Raw genomic sequence first — 20526 nt, 5'->3', positions numbered from 1 at the left:
GCATTCCACAGCAGCAGATAACCATTGTTTACACTTTGTTGCTGAAACTTCTCAGCTTCAGCAGGAAAAATCCTAACGAAAGGATTTTAATGAAAAGATGTCTGTGACACCTGCACCACCTCATGGGTGCCCATGCTCTGTTCCCTGCAGATCCCCTGTCCCTGGCCAACGTCAGTGTGCAGCCTGGCCGGGAGCCCCAGGAGCTGCGCGTGAGCTGGGTGGAGTCCGGAGGTGGCAGAGATCACTTGGTGCAGCTCTCAGTGGCCGAGTCGCTGTCCATCATCAGGAATGTGTCAGTGCCCCGGGGAGTGACCCAGCTGGCCCTGCAGGGGCTGGTGCCAGGCTCCAGGTACCGCGTGGAGATCATTTCCCAGGCCGGGCCTCACCGCATCTCCTCTCAGACTGCCATCGGCTACACCGGTACAGCACAGCTCCCTGCTGCACCCACTGTGTGCATGCCCCAGCCCTCCAGCTGCCAGCTCCATCCCTCACTAGATCAGTGCTGCCCGGCCCAGGTGTGCCCCAGTGATGCTGTTTCTCTCCCACAGTCCCCCTGGCTCCTCGTGCCCTGTCTGCCAGCCCTGCCAGCACAGCCCAGGCTCTGGCTGTGCACTGGGAGGCTGCTGCTGGCCACAGGGATGGATACCTGCTCAGCCTGCTCCAGGAGGGCTCCTCTGCACGGCCAAGGAACCTGGAAGCAGGGAAGGACAGCACCAATGTCACTGTGGCACAGCTGGAAGCAGGGACATGCTACCTTGTGAGGATCTGGGCAGTGGCTGGGCCCTACCGCTCCCTCCCCAAGAACGTCACCGGCTGCACAGGTCAGCAGCTGGCACCCACGGGTGGTGGCATCAGTGTTGGCACCTGGGGAGAGGAGGAGGGGGAGGGGGAGGGGGAGGAGGAGGAGGAGGAGGAGGAGGAGGAGAAGGAGAAGGAGAAAGAAGGAGAAAGAAGGAGAAGGAGAAGGAGAAGGAGAAGGAGAAGGAGAAGGAGAAGGAGAAGGAGAAGGAGAAGGAGAAGGAGAAGGAGAAGGAGAAGGAGAAGGAGAAGGAGAAGGAGAAGGAGAAGGAGAAGGAGAAGGAGGGCACCCTGGCCTGGTTTCTGGTGAAGCTGGCCTGTGGTCACTTCCTGCCTCTCACAGTCTCTGTGTATGAAGATGGCTGCATATTCAGAATTTTTCTTTTCCTCTCTGACTGGTGTGTCTTGTTTTTCCTCACAGTTCCTGATGCACCAACAAATCTGAGCCTTACCAACCCAGGCAGCTCCTCAGAGCTTTACACATCCTGGAACGAGCCCCCAGGCAGGAGGGACCACTACCATGTTACTCTGTACAGCCTCAGCACCCAGAGCAGGATTCAGGTCCAGACCTTGAGTCCAGATGCCCTGAACACCAGCTGGACTCAGCTGGAAGCAGGCAGCAAATTTGCTGTGCAGGTCACTGCAGTGAGAGGCTCCTTAGAAGCCTCTTCCATCAACGTCACCCAATGGACATGTGAGTCTGACTGCCTGGGTTGGGCACCCCACTGTGAGCCTCTACCTGATCCTTCCACAGCACCACTGCCACCTTCCCCATCCCAAGCCGTGCCCACAGCTTCTGTGTGATGGTCCCACCCTTCTGCTCACTGCCCTCACTCCATCCTGGACACAGAGCCAGTCCCCAATCCACCCCAGAGGCTCTAGTTATCTCCCCTGCCACATCCAGCAGCACACCCCAGGGATGATACTCCCAAAACCATGTGCCCTGCCTGGCCCTTTGTGCCCAGGCTGCTCTCCAGAGGAGCTCTGCTCCAGCCTGCCTGGAGGAGCCCTGGGCACAGCTCTCAGCACTGAGCAGGAGGGCTCACTGTCTGTTTCCCTGTTGCTTTGCAGATCCCCTGGCCCCTGTGAACCTGACCCTGAGCAGCCCCTCAGCCTCAGCCCTGGTGGTGACCTGGGCAGTGCTGGGCCGAGGGGCAGAAGGCTTCGTGGTGGATGCCCATGAGACAGCATCTGGCACTCCTGTGGGGCACACACTGCTGGGTGGCCATGCCAGGAGCCACATCCTGAGGAAACTGAGCCCTGGCACCCACTACAGCGTGGCAGTGAGGGCCACAGCTGGGCCCTTCCACGCCAGCACCCCCAACCTCACCCACTGCACACGTGAGTGTGATGTTCTCCTTGCTGTGTTCTTCTGTTCCCTTCCCATTTCAGCCAGGCACCACACTGGTGCAGCTGTCCTGCTTACTTTGCCACCCACACAAGTACCCAGTGCTTGTTCTCTGCTGGATGCAGCACGAGGAGTCTGTGCCTGGCCCTGTGCCACACCCTGTCCCTGAGAGCCACCCACAGTCTGAGCCAGCAGCGAGGCAGGAAAGAGCTGCCACAGAGCCACAGCAGCCCTGCTGCTGCCCAGCTCCCGCAGCACAGATGTGGGGCATCTCCTTGTGCTGAGCCCAGCTGTGGCTGTGGCAGTGCCCTGTGTTTCCTCCCCATGGAGCATGTCCCTGTGCCCAGCCCAGCTGCTGGCAGTGCCCTGTGTTTCCTCCCCAGCCCTGCTGCTGCCCCAGCTCCTGCAGCACAGGCCTGACACAGACCTGGAGCATGTCCCTGTGCCCAACAGTGCCTGTGGCAGTGCCCTGTGTTTCCTCCCCATGGAGCATGTCCCTGTGCCCAGCTGTGGCAGTGCCCTGTGTTTCCTCCCCATGGAGCCTGTCCCTGTGCCCAGCTGTGGCAGTGCCCTGTGTTTCCTCCCCATGGAGCATGTCCCTGTGCCCAGCTGTGGCAGTGCCCTGTGTTTCCTCCCCATGGAGCATGTCCCTGTGCCCAGCTGTGGCTGTGGCAGTGCCCTGTGTTTCCTCCCCATGGAGCATGTCCTGTGCCCAGCTGTGGCACTGACCTGTGTTTCCTCCCCATGGAGCATGTCCCTGGGCCCAGCTGTGGCAGTGCCCTGTGTTTCCTCCCCATGGAGCATGTCCCTGTGCCCAGCTGTGGCAGTGCCCTGTGTTTCCTCCCCATGGAGCATGTCCCTGTGCCCAGCTGTGGCAGTGCCCTGTGTTTCCTCCCCATGGAGCATGTCCCTGTGCCCAGCTGTGGCTATGGCAGTGCCCTGTGTTTCCTCCCCATGGAGCATGTCCCTGTGCCCAGCTGTGGCAGTGCCCTGTGTTTCCTCCCCATGGAGCATGTCCCTGTGCCCAGCTGTGGCACTGACCTGTGTTTCCTCCCCAGCCCCGCTGCCCCCGGCCGCCGTGCGCCTGCTGAGCCCGGGGCACCCCGACAGGCTGAGCGTGGCCTGGGGGGCCCCAGCTGGGGGCAGGGATGGATACAGCCTGACCCTGTATCGGGCGCCCCTGGGCACTGTGGCAGCCACAGCCTTGCTGGGCAGGGACAGCCACAACTTCACCTTCATGGGGCTGGCACCAGGACACCAGTACTCGCTGGAAGTCACTGCCACAGCTGGACAGTACCAGGCAGCAGCACCCAAAATCAGTGCCTGGACATGTAAGTAACCTGAAGCAGTGTCCTCTGCAGAGGGGTGGGAAATGTCACACACTGGGCTGTCCTGGGGAGGGTTGGGGGGTTCATGGGGGACCTGGTGGCTTTGGAGATGTGCACACCTATGCAACACTCAGCAGTTAGTGCAGGGGCACACTGCTGGCTGCATGGCACTGGCATGTACAGCTGTAGGCTTGCACAGGGCCATGCTGATGAAACAGTAATGCAGCCTCTGCTGGGTTTTGGGGTATCTCTGGGGGGCAGCAATGGGTCTGGATAGCCCAGCTCTGCTCTGCACAGCCTGTCCCCGTTCTCAAACAGCTCCCAAACTCCCTTAGCAAGCTTGGGTGATACCAGCTCTAGTGATTATCAGCTCATTTGTGATTTCAGCTCTCAGCTTGCTGGGTGCCTTGTGCAGACACAGGGAGAGAGGAGAAGGCTGTGTGAGGTTCCACAGGAGTGTCTTTATTGAATCTTCTGTGAAGGTTCTCAGGGACAGCTCTTCTGCCAAACTGGGCAAAAGTAGGGGTTTTTATAGGGTACAGGGGTTTTGGAAATTGTCCAATAGTAAGGGTTAAAGGAAAGTGACCTATAGTCTTACAGAGAGATAAGCAGGGGTCTGAAGGCAGAAAAAGGGTCTTCTAAGGTCCAGTCATCATCACTGGGCATTTCCTATCTTGGGCTGCTGAACGCCATGGGGGCATTGCAGGCTCTGGGACTGCCATAAAACAGGGCTGCCCAGATGTGCCTGTGCTGGGGCATTCCCTCCCTGTGCTGGGACATTCCCTGCCTGTGCTGGGGCATTCCCTCCCTGTGCTGGGGCATTCCCTGCCTGTGCTGGGACATTCCCTCCCTGTGCTGGGGCATTCCCTGCCTGTGCTGGGGCATTCCCTCCCTGTGCTGGGACATTCCCTGCCTGTGCTGAGACATTCCCTGCCTGTGCTGGAACATTCCCTGCCTGTGCTGGGGCATTCCCTGCCTGTGCTGAGACATTCCCTGCCTGTGCTGGGGCATTCCCTGCCTGTGCTGGGGCATTCCCTGCCTGTGCTGGAACATTCCCCCCTGTGCTGACCCATCTCCCTGTGTACAGAAGCACAGATGTGTACAGGGCACCTGTACTGTACCTGTGTACAGGAGGCTCACTGAGTCCTTTTCCACAGGTAGAAACCAGCTTACCATAAAGGTTCATGAAATGAATCAGTGTAGTACAAGAAACTATTCTCCAGAGTCCTCCCAGGAGAACAGGTCTTTGCTCTGGAGATGGGCTAATCCAGCACTTCTCCCCACCCAGAAAGGTTCTAGGGTTGGTCAGAGAACAGAGGCTGTGCCAGGGCTGTACCTGCCCAGCAGCTGGGTGTGGGCACACCCCTGTGCTCATGGCAGGGTGCAGGTGTTCCCACTGGGCTGTGGGAATGATTGTGACCTGGATGAGGAGGGCTTGGCATGAGAGGGACGAGTAAGGGTGAGCATCATTAAAGGTGAGATGGGAGTGGAAAAGAGAGAAGTGAGGATGAGGAGGCGTTTGTCAGAGGGGATCCTCCCTCGGGGAGCACCTGTCCTGCTGCACGATGACCATCAGATCTCTGTGTCCTGCTGCTGGGTGTCCTGTCCCTAACATGAGGTGTGGTGGCTCCCCAGCTCCTGCAGAACAGACCTGGCACTGCAGACCCCATAGAATTGTCTAAGACCCCTCGGAGGGCTGAGACTTAACAGTAGGAATTGCTGAGTCATGATGAGACAGCAAAATAAGCTCCTGTCTTCTGCCCCTCGGACCCCAGCTTATCTCTGCAACCCCATAGGTCACTTTCCCCTAACCCCCCCCATTGGACAAGTTTGGATCCCTCTGTACCCTATAAAAAGGGGCTGTTTAGCCCATTTGGCAGAAGAAGAGCCGTCACTGGAACCCTTCACACACCCCTCAATAAAACCATCACTGTGGAACCACCAGGACCTCTCCTTCTCCTCTCTCTCGCTGCTTCTCCCCCGAGCCCACTGGTGCCTGAGCAAGCAAGAGCTGGAATCCTAAGAGAGCTGATAATCACTAAAGAGCTGAAATCCACTGAGCTTGCTTAAGGCAGCAGTGGCTACGAGCAGCCTGGGTATTTGGGCAATGTCTCCAAGAGGCACTGAGCTGTCTGGGTAGCACTGCCTTGCTGGGGACAGAGCCTGCTCTGGGGCAGGGGGGCCTTTATGGCACAGACATGGGGCATCTCCTTGTGCTGAGCCCAGCTGTGGCTGCTGGCAGTGCCCTGTGTTTCCTCCCCATGGAGCATGTCCCTGTGCCCAGCTGTGGCAGTGCCCTGTGTTCCTCCCCATGGAGCATGTCCCTGTGCCCAGCTATGGCTGTGGCAGTGCCCTGTGTTTCCTCCCCATGGAGCATGTCCCTGTGCCCAGCCCAGCTGCTGGCAGTGCCCTGTGTTTCCTCCCCAGCCCTGCTGCTGCCCCAGCTCCTGCAGCACAGGCCTGACACAGACCTGGAGCATGTCCCTGTGCCCAGCAGTGCCTGTGGCAGTGCCCTGTGTTTCCTCCCCATGGAGCATGTCCCTGTGCCCAGCTGTGGCAGTGCCCTGTGTTTCCTCCCCATGGAGCATGTCCCTGTGCCCAGCTGTGGCAGTGCCCTGTGTTTCCTCCCCATGGAGCATGTCCCTGTGCCCAGCTGTGGCAGTGCCCTGTGTTTCCTCCCCATGGAGCATGTCCCTGTGCCCAGCTGTGGCACTGACCTGTGTTTCCTCCCCATGGAGCATGTCCCTGTGCCCAGCTGTGGCACTGACCTGTGTTTCCTCCCCAGCCCCGCTGCCCCCGGCCGCCGTGCGCCTGCTGAGCCCGGGGCACCCCGACAGGCTGAGCGTGGCCTGGGGGGGCCCAGCTGGGGGCAGGGATGGATACAGCCTGACCCTGTATCGGGCGCCCCTGGGCACTGTGGCAGCCACAGCCTTGCTGGGCAGGGACAGCCACAACTTCACCTTCACGGGGCTGGCACCAGGCAGCAAATACCTGCTGGAGGTGGCATCTGTGGCTGGCGCCTTCAGGGCACCTGCAGGGAACGTCAGCAACTGGACGTGTGAGTACCTGCTCTGAGGGGATGTGTGTGGGTTCTCTGCTTGTCTTTTCTGCCTCTTTCAGGAATGAAGGCACTTGAGATGACAGTTGATGTTCAGACTCAGGTGTTTATTGTTTCTTCTCAGTGTTACAGCCTCAAAACTGAATTCTGCTGTCTTTCATTCGCAAGGCACAAAATGGCTAACTGTCTCTTGTTACAAGGTATTTGAAGGCTAAACTATCCAATTAAGAAATGACACCTCAATTATTTTGCCTTTTAACTCAATAACTGATCCCTGGAAGCCCACAGTGTGGACTTTTTGTCCAATCACAAAATACCACCCAAACCCATGGAGAAGAAGGAAGAAGAAGGTAAAGAAGAACAACCTGTCTCTGTCCTAAAACCTCCGTCTTGGTTCATATTTATTTCTATATTCTAAAACTCCCAACTCTAAGTTTTCCACCCTGTGATATTACACACTTCTAACCAACTCCACACCCACAATCCCAGTTCTATCAATCAGTTTTGGAAGCTTCTCCACAGCCTCAGGTTAAATGCAGTGTTCTCTTGTGGGTCTGTGCCTTTCAGCACAGAAAGTCTGAAATTCTCAGCATCCAGGGTTCCAGCAGATGTGTGCCTTGCTGGGCAGTCAGGAAAGCTCATGGCCCAGACCATGGCCCTGCTGACCTTCACAGCAGAGCCCAGGCAATGGGAGTGAGCAGAGCTCTGCCCACTCTCATCATCTCCGCATGGCTGGCCCTGAGAGTGATGGTGAGCAGTGCTGCGTCCACATGGGGCCAGGCACCAGTGGTGTCCCTCAGGGGTCTATGCTGGAGCCAGTTCTATTTAATATTTTTATAGATGACATGGATGAGGGCATTGAGTCCTTAGTTAGTAAATTTGCAGACCACACTAAGCTGGGAGCTTGTGTTGATCTATTGGAAGGAAGGAGGGCTCTGCAGAGAGATTTAGATTGGTTGGATGGATGGGCAGAGTCCAACAGGATGAAGTTTAATTAGTCCAAGTGCTGAATTCCACATTTTGGTCACAAAAATCCCCTACAACATTCCAAGCTGGGGACAGTGTGGCTGGACAGTGTTCAGGCAGAAAGGGCCCTGGGGGTGCTGGTGACAGCCGGTTGAACATGAGCCAGCAGTGTGCCCTGGTGGCCAAGAAGGCCAATGGCTCCTGGCCTGGATCAGGAATGGTGTGGCCAGCAGGAGCAAGGAGTCATTCTGCCCCTGTACTGGGCACTGCAGAGGCTGCACCTTGAGTGCTGTGTCCAGTTCTGGGCCCTCAGCTTAGGAAGGACATTGAGATGCTGGAGCACATCCAGAGGAGGGCAGCAAGGCTGCTGAGGGGTTTGGAACACAAGCCCTGTGAGGAACGTTTGAAGGAGCTGGGGCTGTTTAGCCTGGAGAAGAGGAGGCTCAGGGGTGACCTTACTGCTCTCTACAAGTTCCTGAAGGGAGGTTGCAGACAGGTGGGGTTGGGCTCTTCCACAGGGCAGCACTGACAGAACCAGAGGACACAGTCTGAAGCTACGTCAGGGAAATATATGTTGGATATTAGCTAAAAAAAATTTCACCAAAACAATAATAAAGTACTTCAATGCTCTTTCCAGGGAGGTGGTGGAATCACAATCTCTGGATGTGTTTAAAAAAAGAGTGGACATGGCACTTGGTGCTTTAGTCTAGTTGAGGTGTTAGGGCATAAATTGGACTTGATGATCTTAGAGGTCTCTTCCAACCCCATTATTCTGTGATTCTGTGATCAGCTCCACCAGCCTGGGTGAGGGCAGGAGGGAGCAGCAGTGGGGAGTTCGCCTTCCCCTGTCCCCAGGCTGGCTTTGTGTTCCCTCCTCACCCCTCCCAGGGGTCTGGGCTGTCCCTGCTCAGATAAGCAGAGAACTTCGCAGAAGCTTTGAGCTGCCTCTGGCTGGTGGGTGGAGCCACACAGTGGAGGCCAAGGGCGCTGTCCCTCTAAACGATCTTCTAATATATATATAGATTTTATTTATTTTATCTAGATTTTAATACCTTTGGAGTTAATAATATAAAAATAATTAAAACATTTATAAATAATAACCTTTAATAAGTTGAATGTTAATAAGATTAGGTTTCACTACATTTAAGTACTCTTGAGTTACATTTTATCACTTTACTGTTCTATTAAAATTAATTTTATTATTCTTTGTGGTTAAAGCTTACTCATTGTGAGTTCAAGTGCTGTTTAATATAAAAATCTACTATATATATTTTATTTTTTTTATCTAAATTTTAGTACCTTTTGTGTTAATACTATAAAAATAAGTTAAAACAGTTATAAAGAATAACCTCTAATAAGTTGAATGTTAATAAGATTAACTTTCACTATATTTAAGTTTAGGTACTCTTGAGTTACATTTTATCACTTTAATATTCTATTAAAATTAAGTTTATTATTCTTTGTGGTTAAAGTTTACTCATTGTAAGTTTAAGTGCTGTTTAATATAAAGATCTTCTAATATATATATTATTTTATCTAGATTTTAATACCTTTTGTGTTAATAATATAAAAATAAGTTAAACATTTATAAATAATCACCTTTCAATAAGTTGATAAAAAATAACCAGTAAGTTGAATGTTAATAAGATTAAGTAAAGTTTCACTATATTTAAGTACTTAGTACTTAAATACTTTAAGTACTAAAGTACTAGTACTTTAAGTACTCTTGAGTTACATTTTATCACTTTACTATTGTATAAAAATTAAGTTTATTATTTTTTGTGATTAAAGTTTAGTCATTCTAAGTTTGAGTGCTGTTTAACATAAATTGTCCTAAATCTTGTTAAAAGTAATTTATCTGTACTGTAAAATACATAGTTAATTTTCTTAGAGAAGTAAGTGTGGTGCATTAAATCTTGTTAAAAGTTATTTATCTAGACTGTAAAATACATAGTTAATTTTCTCAGATAAGTAAGTGTGGTGCATCCTAAATCTTGCTAGAAGTAATTTATCTAAACTGTAAAATACATAGTTAATTTTCTTAGAGAAGTGTGGTGCATCTAAATCTTGTTAGAAGTAATTTATCTAAACTGTAAAATACATAGTTAATTTTCTTAGAGAAGTAAGTGTGGTGCATCTAAATTTTGTTAGAAGTAATTTATCTAAACTGTAAAATACATAGTTAATTTTCTTAGGTAAGTAAGTGTGGTGCATCTAAATCCTGTTAGAAGTAATTTATCTAAACTGTAAAATACATAGTTAATTTTCTTAGAGAAGTAAGTGTGGTGCATCCTAAATCTTGTTAGAAGTTATTTATCTAGACTGTAAAATACATAGTTAATTTTCTTAGAGAAGTAAGTGTGGTGCATCCTAAATCTTGTTAGAAGTTATTTATCTAGACTGTAAAATACATAGTTAATTTTCTTAGAGAAGTAAGTGTGGCGCACCACTCTGATGGCACTGCCAGGAGCCCCAGGCAGTGTCCTGGGTGCCTTTGCTGACATTTGTCCCATGCTGTCTTGCAGACCCCGTGGCACCCCGCAATGTGTACATGACCAACCAGGGCTACCCCAACAGGCTGAGTGCGTCCTGGAGAGCTGAGCCCCAGGGACAGGAGGGTTACAGGCTCCTCCTGTACCACTCAGGCTCAGGCACTGTGGCAGCCAATGTCTCTGTTGGGAAAGGCACCAGCAAATTCACCTTCTCTGGCCTGGCTCCAGGACACAAATACCTGCTGGAGGTGGTGTCCATGGCTGGGCCCTACGCAGCCTCGGCAGGGAACATCAGTGACTGGACAAGTAAGTGTCAGAGCTGGACATTCTGCATCCTGCATGAAGCTCAGCCTTCCCAGCTGGGCGGGCTCACAGTGGGAAGGGCAGGGACTCAGCCAGGGAGCTGTGGGGTCAGAGAATGGTTTGGGTTGGAAATGGAAGGGACCTTTTAAAGGCCATCTAGTCCAACCCTCCTGCTAGTGACAGGGACATCTTCAGCTAGATCAGGCTGCTCAGAGCCCTGTCTAAGCTGACCTTGGATATTTCCAGGGATGGGATGAGATGGGGTGGGAGGTACCAATGGGATCATGGGCTGGGCAAGCCTTGGTGGGCAGGAGAGTGGGGCAGGGCAATCCTGCTGCCTGTGGCAGGGCCTGGCAGCCACCAGTGCTGTTTCAGGAGGCAACTCATGTCCCATGGCCCCACTGGCTCCTCCAGGCACTGAACAAGAGCACAGCATTGCTGCTGTGGTAGATGACACCCACACACCCACAGCCTGGGGGCCATGAGGCCTCACAGCTAGGGGGGACACCCCACCATTCCTGCTGCATTTTTTCCAGGCACTCAGAGAATTGCTGGCATGGGGTACAAGGGGAGGATGGGCTTTTTTTTTCTTTTTATGGAATGTGGAAATGCAGATAAGCACAATAAGCCTTTTCATGTGCTCGTCCCCACAGTCCCCATACTTTGCTTGGGGAATCCAGCAGTGCCTGCTCCCACGCTCAGCCATCCCCTGGCAGGGTGCAGGGAGTCATGTGCAGAGCCCTTCAGGCAGGTTTCTAATGAAACTTGCTAATTAGCAGGAAGAAGAATCCATCTCCTCACACTCCTCACTCTGTGTGTCCTTCAGCTGCCATTTAAAGGTCATTTCTGGCAATGTTATCACTGAACATGTGGAGTCTCATTGTGTCCCCCATGTCCTCCTGGTGTCTCTGGAGAACAGAAGAGAGCACATGCAAACCAGTAACTGGTCCTGGTGTTGTTTTTGTTGCAGCCCCCTCAGTTCCCCAGAATCTCTCGGCGGTGGCTGAAGGGAACAGCTCCATGCTCATCTCCTGGGGCAGTGTCCCTGGCCAGCAGGACGAGTGCCAGCTGTGGCTGCGGGACCCCCGGAACAGCTCCCTGCCCTGGAGGCACTCCCTGGCCAGGGGACAAGGCCAGCACCTCCTGCAGGGGCTGATACCAGGCAGGAACTACTCTGTGTCCTTGAGCTGCGTGGCTGGGCCCTACTGGAGCAGCACCAAGCCCCTGGCAGTGCCCGTGGGTGGGTACGCAGTGCCATGGGGAGGGAGGAGGCAGGATAGGAGAGGGGGAAACACTGGGGGGCCTCAGGTCTGGAGTGTGAACAGAGGCATGGGAGGTGTTGTGGTGGGAGATGGGGAAAGCCAGCAGGGTGACCCTCTGGCAGCCATTGGCTCCCTGAGCTAGCCCCACCACAGAGATCTCCTGGCTCCCTGTGGCAGAGCAGGCTTTGCAGATCTCCACTGTCAATGTCTCCTGTCAGATGTGAGCTCAGGCCCTGCCCATTCCCACTGTCCTGTGGCCCATGGCACAGCAGGCTCCCAGGCTGCAGGTGTGCAGCTCTGCTCATCTCACTGGCCTGGGGAGCAGCTGCTGGCAGGGCAGAGGTTGGGATTTCTCTGATCCACTGAGTCCAGTCCCTTTCTCCTTTGCAGAGCCAGATCCAGTGAAGGATGTGCTGTGCCTACCAGAGTCAAGGAGCCTTTACTTGAACTGGACGAGCTCTCCTGGAGATGTGGAGGCTTATGAGGTGGTGACAGAGAGACTTTCTGAAGGACCCCCCACCTCCAGGCTTACCATGAGCATCCCTTCAAGCGAGGCCAGTCTGGAGGGGCTGGAGCCAAACTCCTCCTACCAAATCCTTGTGAGCACTGTGGGCATGAACACCTTGAGGAGCCAGGCTGTGACTCTGCTCTGCAGCACAGCAGTGGAGCGTGAGTCCCTTCTTTCTGTGACTGTTCACAGGGGTCTGAGGATGAGGGAGGAGACGAGGATCTGACTCCATGTTTCAGAAGGCTTGATTTATTATTTTATGATATATATTATATTAAAACTATACTAAAAGAATAGAAGAAAGGATTTAATCAGAAGGATGAATAGAAAGAAGAATAGAAAGAGAATGTACAGGCAGATTTCATTCTCCCTTCCTTGTCTTGGCAGACTCCTTGGCACCCCACAATGTGTACATGACAGACCAGGGCTGATCCCCATCTCTTCCTAAGAATAGAAAAAGAAAGAATGATAACAAAGGCTTGTGGCTCAGAGAGTCCGAGCCAGCTGACTGTGATTGGCCATTAATTACAAACAAGCACATGAGACCAATCACAGATGCACCTGTTGCATTCCACAGCAGCAGATAATCATTGTTCACATTTTGTTCCTGAGGCTTTTCAGCTTCTCAGGAGGGAAAAATCTTAAGGAAAGGATTTTTCATTAAAGATGTCCGTGACATCCTTCCATGGGGAAACACCCCAGGAGGAAGCACGTGGTGTTGCTGGTCAGAGCTGGGGCTCTTCGGGGTGCCTGGGAGCCCCATGGGGCTGCGCTGCCCTGCGGTGGCTCGGGGCTCTGGCTGTGTGCTGGGACCATCCCAGGCTGAGCAGGGGGGTCTGGGAGCAGGGACACCCTGACTCTCTGTGCCTGCTGGTTGTTCTTGCAGCTCTGCCCCCTCCCCTGCGTGCAGAGGTGTTCCCAGTGGAGGCCAGCTCCACAGTGATCATCTCCCCTGAGCTGTTCAGCGAGGAGAACGGCCAGATCGAGTACTACGGTGTCATTGCCACCACCAATGAGTCATGTAAGTGTCCCTGCATGTCCCAGGCTGTGCTGGCTCCCTGGAGGGCAGCAGGAGCCCTGGATGTCCCTTTGGTCACTGTCACCTTGCACATTCCCCTGCAGTGCTGAGGCCCACCCAGGAGATCATGTCCAGCACGTGGTACGATCACTACTATGGCACAGAGGACTCCTACCTGGCAGTGCTCCTTCCCAACCCCTTCCATCAGAGGAGCTCCCCCAACACCTGGAGGGTGCCCGTGGGGACAGAGGAGTGTGGCCACTCCAGGGCCACCTGCAATGGGAAGCTGAAAGCCAACGAGCAGTACAGGTGAGAGATGTCAGCATCCCTCCTGAGGGAAAGGGGCTGGAGGAGAAAAAGGACTGCATGTGTCCCTGCAGGAATTCCAGCAGCTCCCTGGATGTCACTTCAGCCTCACACTCCTAGATCCCCAAGGGTTTTACACCAAGCAGCATTTGAGGAAGGCAAGGCTGACAAGCAGAGAATATTAGGCAGTGTAGTTGGCAGGGAGAGGGAAAGCTGAGGCTGCCAAGGGCTGTGTGTGTTGTCTCAGGAGCTGAGCAGATGTCCAGCCTCAGAGCAGGAACTAAACCAGATGCTGTAATTTGTAGGACTTAAATTTGTGACTCATAACCATGTGCAGACAGTGCAAAAATGAAACTGATTTGGAAACAGTTCCAGTGGTGCCTACTCAGTGTGAGGTCCAGAGTTGGGGTTAGCAAACACTCAGGCTGAGGTCTGAGTTCCCCATGGGACACACACATGGATCCAACAGTCATGAGTTCAGAGTCTTATTTGACAGTGAATAGGATCCTACATATTTTCTTGTAGGGTACCTTTAAATCTGCTGATGAAAAAACAGGTTTTCCACTGCTAACAAAGAATGGTATCTTTAGTCAGTCCTGCTAATTTAGCAGCTCAGTTTCATCAAATGGGGACCACATCCACAGGCATTTCTGTGATCCCCCAGTCTGGAAGGTTATCCCATTTCACTTTGAAGAAACTGGCAGCAAGGATGGCTGATGGTGATAAAACCATTGAGAGCATTAGGAAAAGAGAATGAGAGTCCATGGGAGAGTGCCTTCCTTCCTTCCTTCCTTCCTTCCTTCCTTCCTTCCTTCCTTCCTTCCTTCCTTCCTTCCTTCCTTCCTTCCTTCCTTCCTTCCTTCCTTCCTTCCTTCCTTCCTTCCTTCCTTCCTTCCTTCCTTCCTTCCTTCCTTCCTTCCTTCCTTCCTTCCTTCCTTCCTTCCTTCCTTCCTTCCTTCCTTCCTTCCTTCCTTCCTTCCTTCCTTCCTTCCTTCCTTCCTTCCTTCCTTCCTTCCTTCCTTCCTTCCTTCCTTCCTTCCTTCCTTCCTTCCTTCCTTCCTTCCTTCCTTCCTTCCTTCCTTCCTTCCTTCCTTCCTTCCTTCCTTCCTTCCTTCCTTCCTTCCTTCCTTCCTTCCTTCCTTCCTTCCTTCCTTCCTTCCTTCCTTTTTAATATAAATATATTGAATATTTATTTCATATAACATTTAATAATATTTATTTAATATTATATTTATTAAATATAATATTTTATATTATACACATGTGCCTAAAAGGGTCTCTTCAGCTGCTGGTTAGGGCAGCACTGGCTCAGATTGGTGATAACATCCAGAGGGTGGGAAATGACTGTTTTTCCTAAGGGAGGAAAAAAAGGGAGTTTCCAGAGAGCCATTGCCTGGGAAATTCCAGGCAGACTGGGGTCATGGAGAGCAGAGAGCAGTTCTGTGTGCTGTGTGATCCTGCCTGGCAGGACAATGGTGACAGTGCACTCTCACACTGTGTTCATCCAGCAGGGACCTCCCTCAGGGGAGCAGCTTCTCAGGGACACCAGGCCCTGTCATTAATCCTCCTGCCATGATTCCATCCCATGAGTCACCAACATGTACTGAACTGTCCAGTTATTCAGGACTAGAAGGTACTTTGACACCACAGCTTTCTTACTTTACACCACAGCTTTCTTTCAGTTTGGCTGCCCTAAAAACATAAATGTTCTCGGCACAAACAGCATTGACGTAAATATCTAAATATCTGACCTAAATATCTTAAATATCCAGCCTAAATATCCTCAGTGCATGGAACACTCAGCCTAAATATCCGACCTAAATATCCACAGCAGACTGTGCTGATGAATTAATGATTATTAGGCTGGTGAAAAGCTGACAGCTCATTCCCACTCAGAATTTCTGTTCTTGTTTCATGTCTTTCAGTGAGTTATTTATCATCTTTCATGCCTTGGCATCTGCATGCTCATGTTCAGAGGAGGTCTGGCCCTGACAGCCAGGTGTGGGGACCCACACACAGGCAACAAACCCTTGGCTGCTAAAATCCAGGGCTGCCTTTAAAAGCTCTGGTTTGCATTTAGGGCACAAGAAAGGCCCTTCCAGGTCACTGCTCAGGAGGAAAGTCAGGGAGCTGTGGGCATTGGTGTGCCTGCTGCCAGGAGGGGATGAGGGGCAGACCTGCACAGGGAAGAGGATGCACCAGCCACTTGTGTGTGTGTCTTGGTTTGGAAAGACAGAAGTCTGCTAAGAAAGGCAGGAGCCTCCCCTGAAATGGAGGATGGAAACCCTCCCCACCCCTCTGAATTGCTATAAATTTTAAATTAAGGGGCTCTCAGGAAAAAATATGGGAGCAGGAAATAACAGTTCTTTAATAGGGAAAGGGAAAAAAAGGATAAAATAAACAATGCAGTGCACTAGAACAACACTGACAGAGTCAGAACACAACCTGACACCCTGTGGGTCAGGGTGCTGGCAGCAGTCCCATTGGAATTGTGGCTCAGCCCTCCTGCAGTGTCAGGGCTGGTTCTGCTGGAGCAGGGATCCTGGAGAAAGGTGCAGTCTCTGCCTCTGAAGATGCAGTGGAAGAAGAGGCAGCTGCTGTTCCTCTGGGCAATCCAGTGGAGAAGCTGTGCTGGTGTTCCAGAATCTCCAGATTATATCCGGGTAGGAATGCTTGGCTCCTCCCTCTGGGCTCACATCTCCCAATGAGCACTTGAAGAAAGAGTCAGAGCTCTTCATTTCTTGGTCTCAAGGTTGTTTATTGTATCTTATCTATAAAATTCTTTCTCCTGCCCTGCCCAGGTCCATCCGGCAGGACAGTTCCAGGCACTCTGCCTGCCCCCAGGGTGGTGTTATGCCTTTATACTAAAAACTACCTGTACAATATTTACAATTACTTCCCAATACCTATCACCTATGTTAGACAGTGAGCTTCTACTCTAAACCAATCTGTAAGTGCCAACATCACAGCAGAAGATGGAGGCCAAGAAGAAGAAGAAGGAGAAAGGCTGGGCATGCCCAAATTCCTCCATCTTGCCCCCCTGAATTCCCATTCTAAAAACCCCAAAATCTACTTTTTCACCTTGTGTTAAATTCACTATCATTCTACTTAATTTGTCATGGCTTGAAGATTTTCATCTAAGGTTGGTAACTTGCTCTTCGGGTCATAATCAAAACCACAGGGGCATTTTGGGCACTGTGCCAGGGTCTCTGAGTCCCCTGGCAGGGGTCTGGGCTGCTCAGGACAGCCAGAGGGATGTCCTGGGTCGTGACATGGCCCTTCTAGCTGAAATGTCAAACAGGGCTCAGCTCTTCTCTGTCAGCCCTGCTAACCAGCTGACATGAACAATGTAGTTTTAATTTTTTGTGTCCTGTAAGAGAGCAGACTCTACCTTTCTCTGCTGATAACCCTTTGGAAGAGAGCTGCTTCCCATTGGTGCTTTCTGAACCATTTCTCATGCTTTTCCAAGTGGAACAAACTTGTCCAAGAGGCATAAAAAGAAGGGAAGACCATTTCCACACATTCCCTAAATCCATAACAGAAAGCTAGCTTTTTCCAGGCAGCAGTTCTGTTCCCCTGGGTCCTGAGTGCTGGGTTCTGGCTGCTGTGCCCAGCTCAGGCTGTCCTGACTCAGAACTCTGCTTTGCCTTTAGGTTCAGCATTGCTGCCTTCACCAAATATGACCCAGTGGCCCCTGCTGTGACATTCACCATGTTCTCAGGTAAGCTGGAGAGCAGCATCTTCCCCACCTGGCTGTGCAGGTTAGAGGTAAAGAGCAGCCAGAGGGAGCTTCTAGGCTATAGTAAATATAATAAATATAATAAATGCAGCCATTTATCATAGAATTATAAAATGGTTTGGGTTGGAAAGGACTTAAAGCTCATATTGTTCCACTCCCTGCCATGTCAGGTACACCTTCCACTATCCCAGGGTGCTCCAAGCCTTGTCCAGCCTGGCCTTGGACACTTCCTAGGATGAGGCAGCCACAGCATCTCTGGAAATCTGTGCCAGGCCCTCACAACCCTCATCATAAAAATCATTTTTACTGATTCTTCTCTCTGTACTCCTTTCTATTCCAGCTGCTGGATCCAGTGCAGACACAGCTCCACTCTCAATGCCAATAATTGCTGGAATCATTGTGGGGTTTCTTCTGACACTTGCAGCTGTTTTTGCTTTGGTTTACTGGAAACAGCTCAAAGCAAGGAGGTGAGCATGAGCCATATCTTACCTGTTGATACCCAACCTTCAGTGCCAAGGCTGGAGGAGAGCAGGGAGGGGGTGTAAAAAGAGTCTTGGACAAATTAGCACATGGGCTGGTGGAATTGTGCCTGGCAAGCTCAGCATCCAAAGGAAGAGGGGACAGAGGAGCTGCCCATGTGCAGTTAGGTCACAAAACCCTGCAGTGTGCCTGCCAGTGGTACACAATATCTCATGGCATCAATCTCTGCACTGCAGGCAAAGTAACAGCTCCTGTGTATAGCCACAGCTCTTCACAGAGAGCAGCAGGCACAAGTTTTTAAGGATTTCTCTCTGGGAAAGGCAGTGAGAAGCTCAAAGAAGAAGAGAAAATAAATCTTTATTTACAGTTTTTGTTGTTTTGCACATGTGGAATGTGTTATAGAGATTATTTACTCAAAGTGATTTGTTAATTAGACACTAGTGCAAGTTGTTTCAATTCCTTGACTAATTATATCTACATGTATTGTGACTGTCTGGAGACAGTAATGGGTTTTTCTTTAGTATTTCTTTATTAAATTATTCTTTATTTCAATTCATGTTGCAAGTTGTAGGATAGATCATGATATGAACAGTGCAATGGGGAAGAAGGTAAGGGAGTAGAAGTCTATTTTTAGGCTGATGGGGATTTTGAAGTTTATAATGAATTTTCATTCTCAGAAGGAGGTGAGGCTTTCTGTTCCAGAGTGGGTGTAGATTGCTATTGGGATTAGGGTGATTAAGAAGGAGGTTTTGACTGTGTTTGTAGTTGTGTTGGGGGTAAAATTCTTTAGTATAATATCTCTTTAATATATAATTTAGTATAGTATTAGTGTAATATAGAATAGCTTAATAAAGCAATTATTCAGCTTTCTAAGTCACAGAGTCAGAGCACATTATTCCCTAACCCTGTGCTTTGATTCCAGAACCAAGAAGAGCAGCCCACCCCAGGAGATGGTGACCTACAGCCTGAGGTGGGTGCTGGAGTCTGCCCTCTGTATGGCCCCACTGCAGCTCCCACTGGCCTTTACCTACTTCCTTTTTCAATCTTTGACTCAGGAAAAGTCCAGCTGTCTCCTCCCCTCAGTTATGTTATAAATCAGCCTTTCCCAAGGTCAGTATTTACTGCCCAGCTCCACTCCAAGTCCGTGAATTGTCCACACCTCCCGTATGAGTTCCTGCAGCAGGAGAATATTCTCATCACCTTGAAATCCCTCCAGTATTTAAACTGTTGGACCCATTTTCCTGGGCAGTGAGGTGGCTGTGAGCCCTCCCTGTGTGCCTCCAGGTGTCCCAGCAGGGCTGGCCCCTGAGGCTGCCCAGGCCTCCCAGTAACTAAGGCAAGTTTTCCTCTGGATTTCATTTCCTGCAGGAACGTCCACCGGCCAGTGCCCCTGCAGAACTTCAAGCAGTACTATGAGATGAAGACAGCAAATGCTAACCATGCTTTTTTCCAGGAGTTTGAGGTGAGATGAGACCCTCCTTGTGCTGGTGTTTGTGGGTCCCTGTCGCCATGATATTTTCTGAAGAATCCCTTTGCCAAGATTTTTCTCCTGAGAAGCTGAGAAACCTCAGAGGAAAAGAAAAAGAATGATTATCTTCTGCTGTGGAATGCAACATGTGCATCTTTGATTAGTCCATGTTGATTGTTTCTAATTAATGGCCAATCACAGTAAGCTGGCTCAGACTCTCTCTTAGAGTCACGAGCTTTTGTTATCATTCTTTTCTATTCCTTGCAAGCCTTCTGATGAAATCATTTCTTCTATTCTTTCAATATAGTTTTAATATATCATCATAATATAATACAATACAATAAAGTGCAATACAATACAATACAATATAATATATCAGCCTTCTGAAACATGGAGTCAACATTCTCATCTCTTCCCTTGTCCTGGGACCCCTGTGAACACCACCACAAGTCCCCAGGATGAGGTGAGAGGTGAGAATCTGACTCCAAAGTTCTCAGAAGGCTGATATATTATATTATATTATATTATATTATATTATATTATATTATATTATATTATATTATATTATATTATATTATATTATATTAATATACTGTTGGGGAAGATGAAAGAGGAAAGCCTTATAAATATGATTGTCTGGCAAAAGATTTTGAGAATATGGAAACTATAAGTGAGATTGAAATGAAAGCAAGCTTTGAGATACCCCAGTTACTGAACAACTGGAAAACAATGGTGTGGCCAGCTGAAGGTGATCCCCTTTTGATGGAACAACACCCTCTGCTTGCAGACAGGCCCAAGGGTCAGAGCAGACCCTACAGCTTGGCAGAAGGTGCCCAAAGAGGAGATTTTAGTGTTTAAAATGTAACACAGTGTGGTAATGTAATGATTCTTATAGGGTGTATGGAAATGCTATAGGATTTGTATCTTGTACTAGATTGGTTAGTGAGAATCAGAATATTCAACACAGAAGATTTCTGGTATTGTAACGGGAACCTCACTCTCTTACTCTCTTATCCTCTCTTTTACTTGTTCATCCTCTTTACCACACTTTTGCCTTCTCTCTCTTTACCTCTCTCTTTACTTCTCTCAGCCCTGCCCCAGCTGTGGCTGGCAGCTCCCAGCAGGGTCCTACACCCAGGCCCTTTGCAATAACCCACAGGTTCCCAGCCCTGGCTGCAGAGATCTCTCGTCTCCATCTGTCCCACTGTCCTACCCCCATCACTCCTACAATATACTACAACTATACCAAAGAAAGAGAAAGGAGACATCAGCAGGCTCACAAAGAATGAATAATAAAATCTCGTGACAGACTCAGAGTCTGACACAGCTGGACTGTGATTGGCCATTAATTAAAAACAATTCACATGCTGGGTAGACAATTCTCCAGATGACATTCCAGAGGAGCAAAACATGGAGAAGCTGAAGCTTCCCAGCTTCCCAAGAGAAGAAATC

At 50.3% G+C, this 20526-nt stretch overlaps 1 protein-coding gene across 1 annotated transcript in view; it reads left to right on the top strand.

Annotated features, from left to right (window-relative positions):
* The window catches only part of LOC131567698 (receptor-type tyrosine-protein phosphatase V-like), a 49708-nt gene that overhangs the window by 12079 nt on the left and 17103 nt on the right, over nucleotides 1-20526 (top strand). The window contains exons 10-24 of the mRNA XM_058819411.1: nucleotides 151-420; nucleotides 549-821; nucleotides 1220-1492; nucleotides 1870-2139; nucleotides 3205-3477; nucleotides 6260-6532; nucleotides 10024-10296; nucleotides 11264-11533; nucleotides 11946-12224; nucleotides 12950-13084; nucleotides 13186-13390; nucleotides 17041-17108; nucleotides 17467-17593; nucleotides 18529-18576; nucleotides 18975-19068. Coding sequence (XP_058675394.1) covers nucleotides 151-420; nucleotides 549-821; nucleotides 1220-1492; nucleotides 1870-2139; nucleotides 3205-3477; nucleotides 6260-6532; nucleotides 10024-10296; nucleotides 11264-11533; nucleotides 11946-12224; nucleotides 12950-13084; nucleotides 13186-13390; nucleotides 17041-17108; nucleotides 17467-17593; nucleotides 18529-18576; nucleotides 18975-19068 — 3131 coding nt within the window. The remainder of the gene's footprint in view (nucleotides 1-150; nucleotides 421-548; nucleotides 822-1219; nucleotides 1493-1869; nucleotides 2140-3204; nucleotides 3478-6259; nucleotides 6533-10023; nucleotides 10297-11263; nucleotides 11534-11945; nucleotides 12225-12949; nucleotides 13085-13185; nucleotides 13391-17040; nucleotides 17109-17466; nucleotides 17594-18528; nucleotides 18577-18974; nucleotides 19069-20526) is intronic.

This window comes from Ammospiza caudacuta, chromosome 24 (genome assembly GCF_027887145.1).
Source record: "Ammospiza caudacuta isolate bAmmCau1 chromosome 24, bAmmCau1.pri, whole genome shotgun sequence".
Lineage (NCBI taxonomy): Eukaryota > Metazoa > Chordata > Aves > Passeriformes > Passerellidae > Ammospiza > Ammospiza caudacuta.
This window is presented reverse-complemented; position numbering and strand designations above follow the sequence as displayed.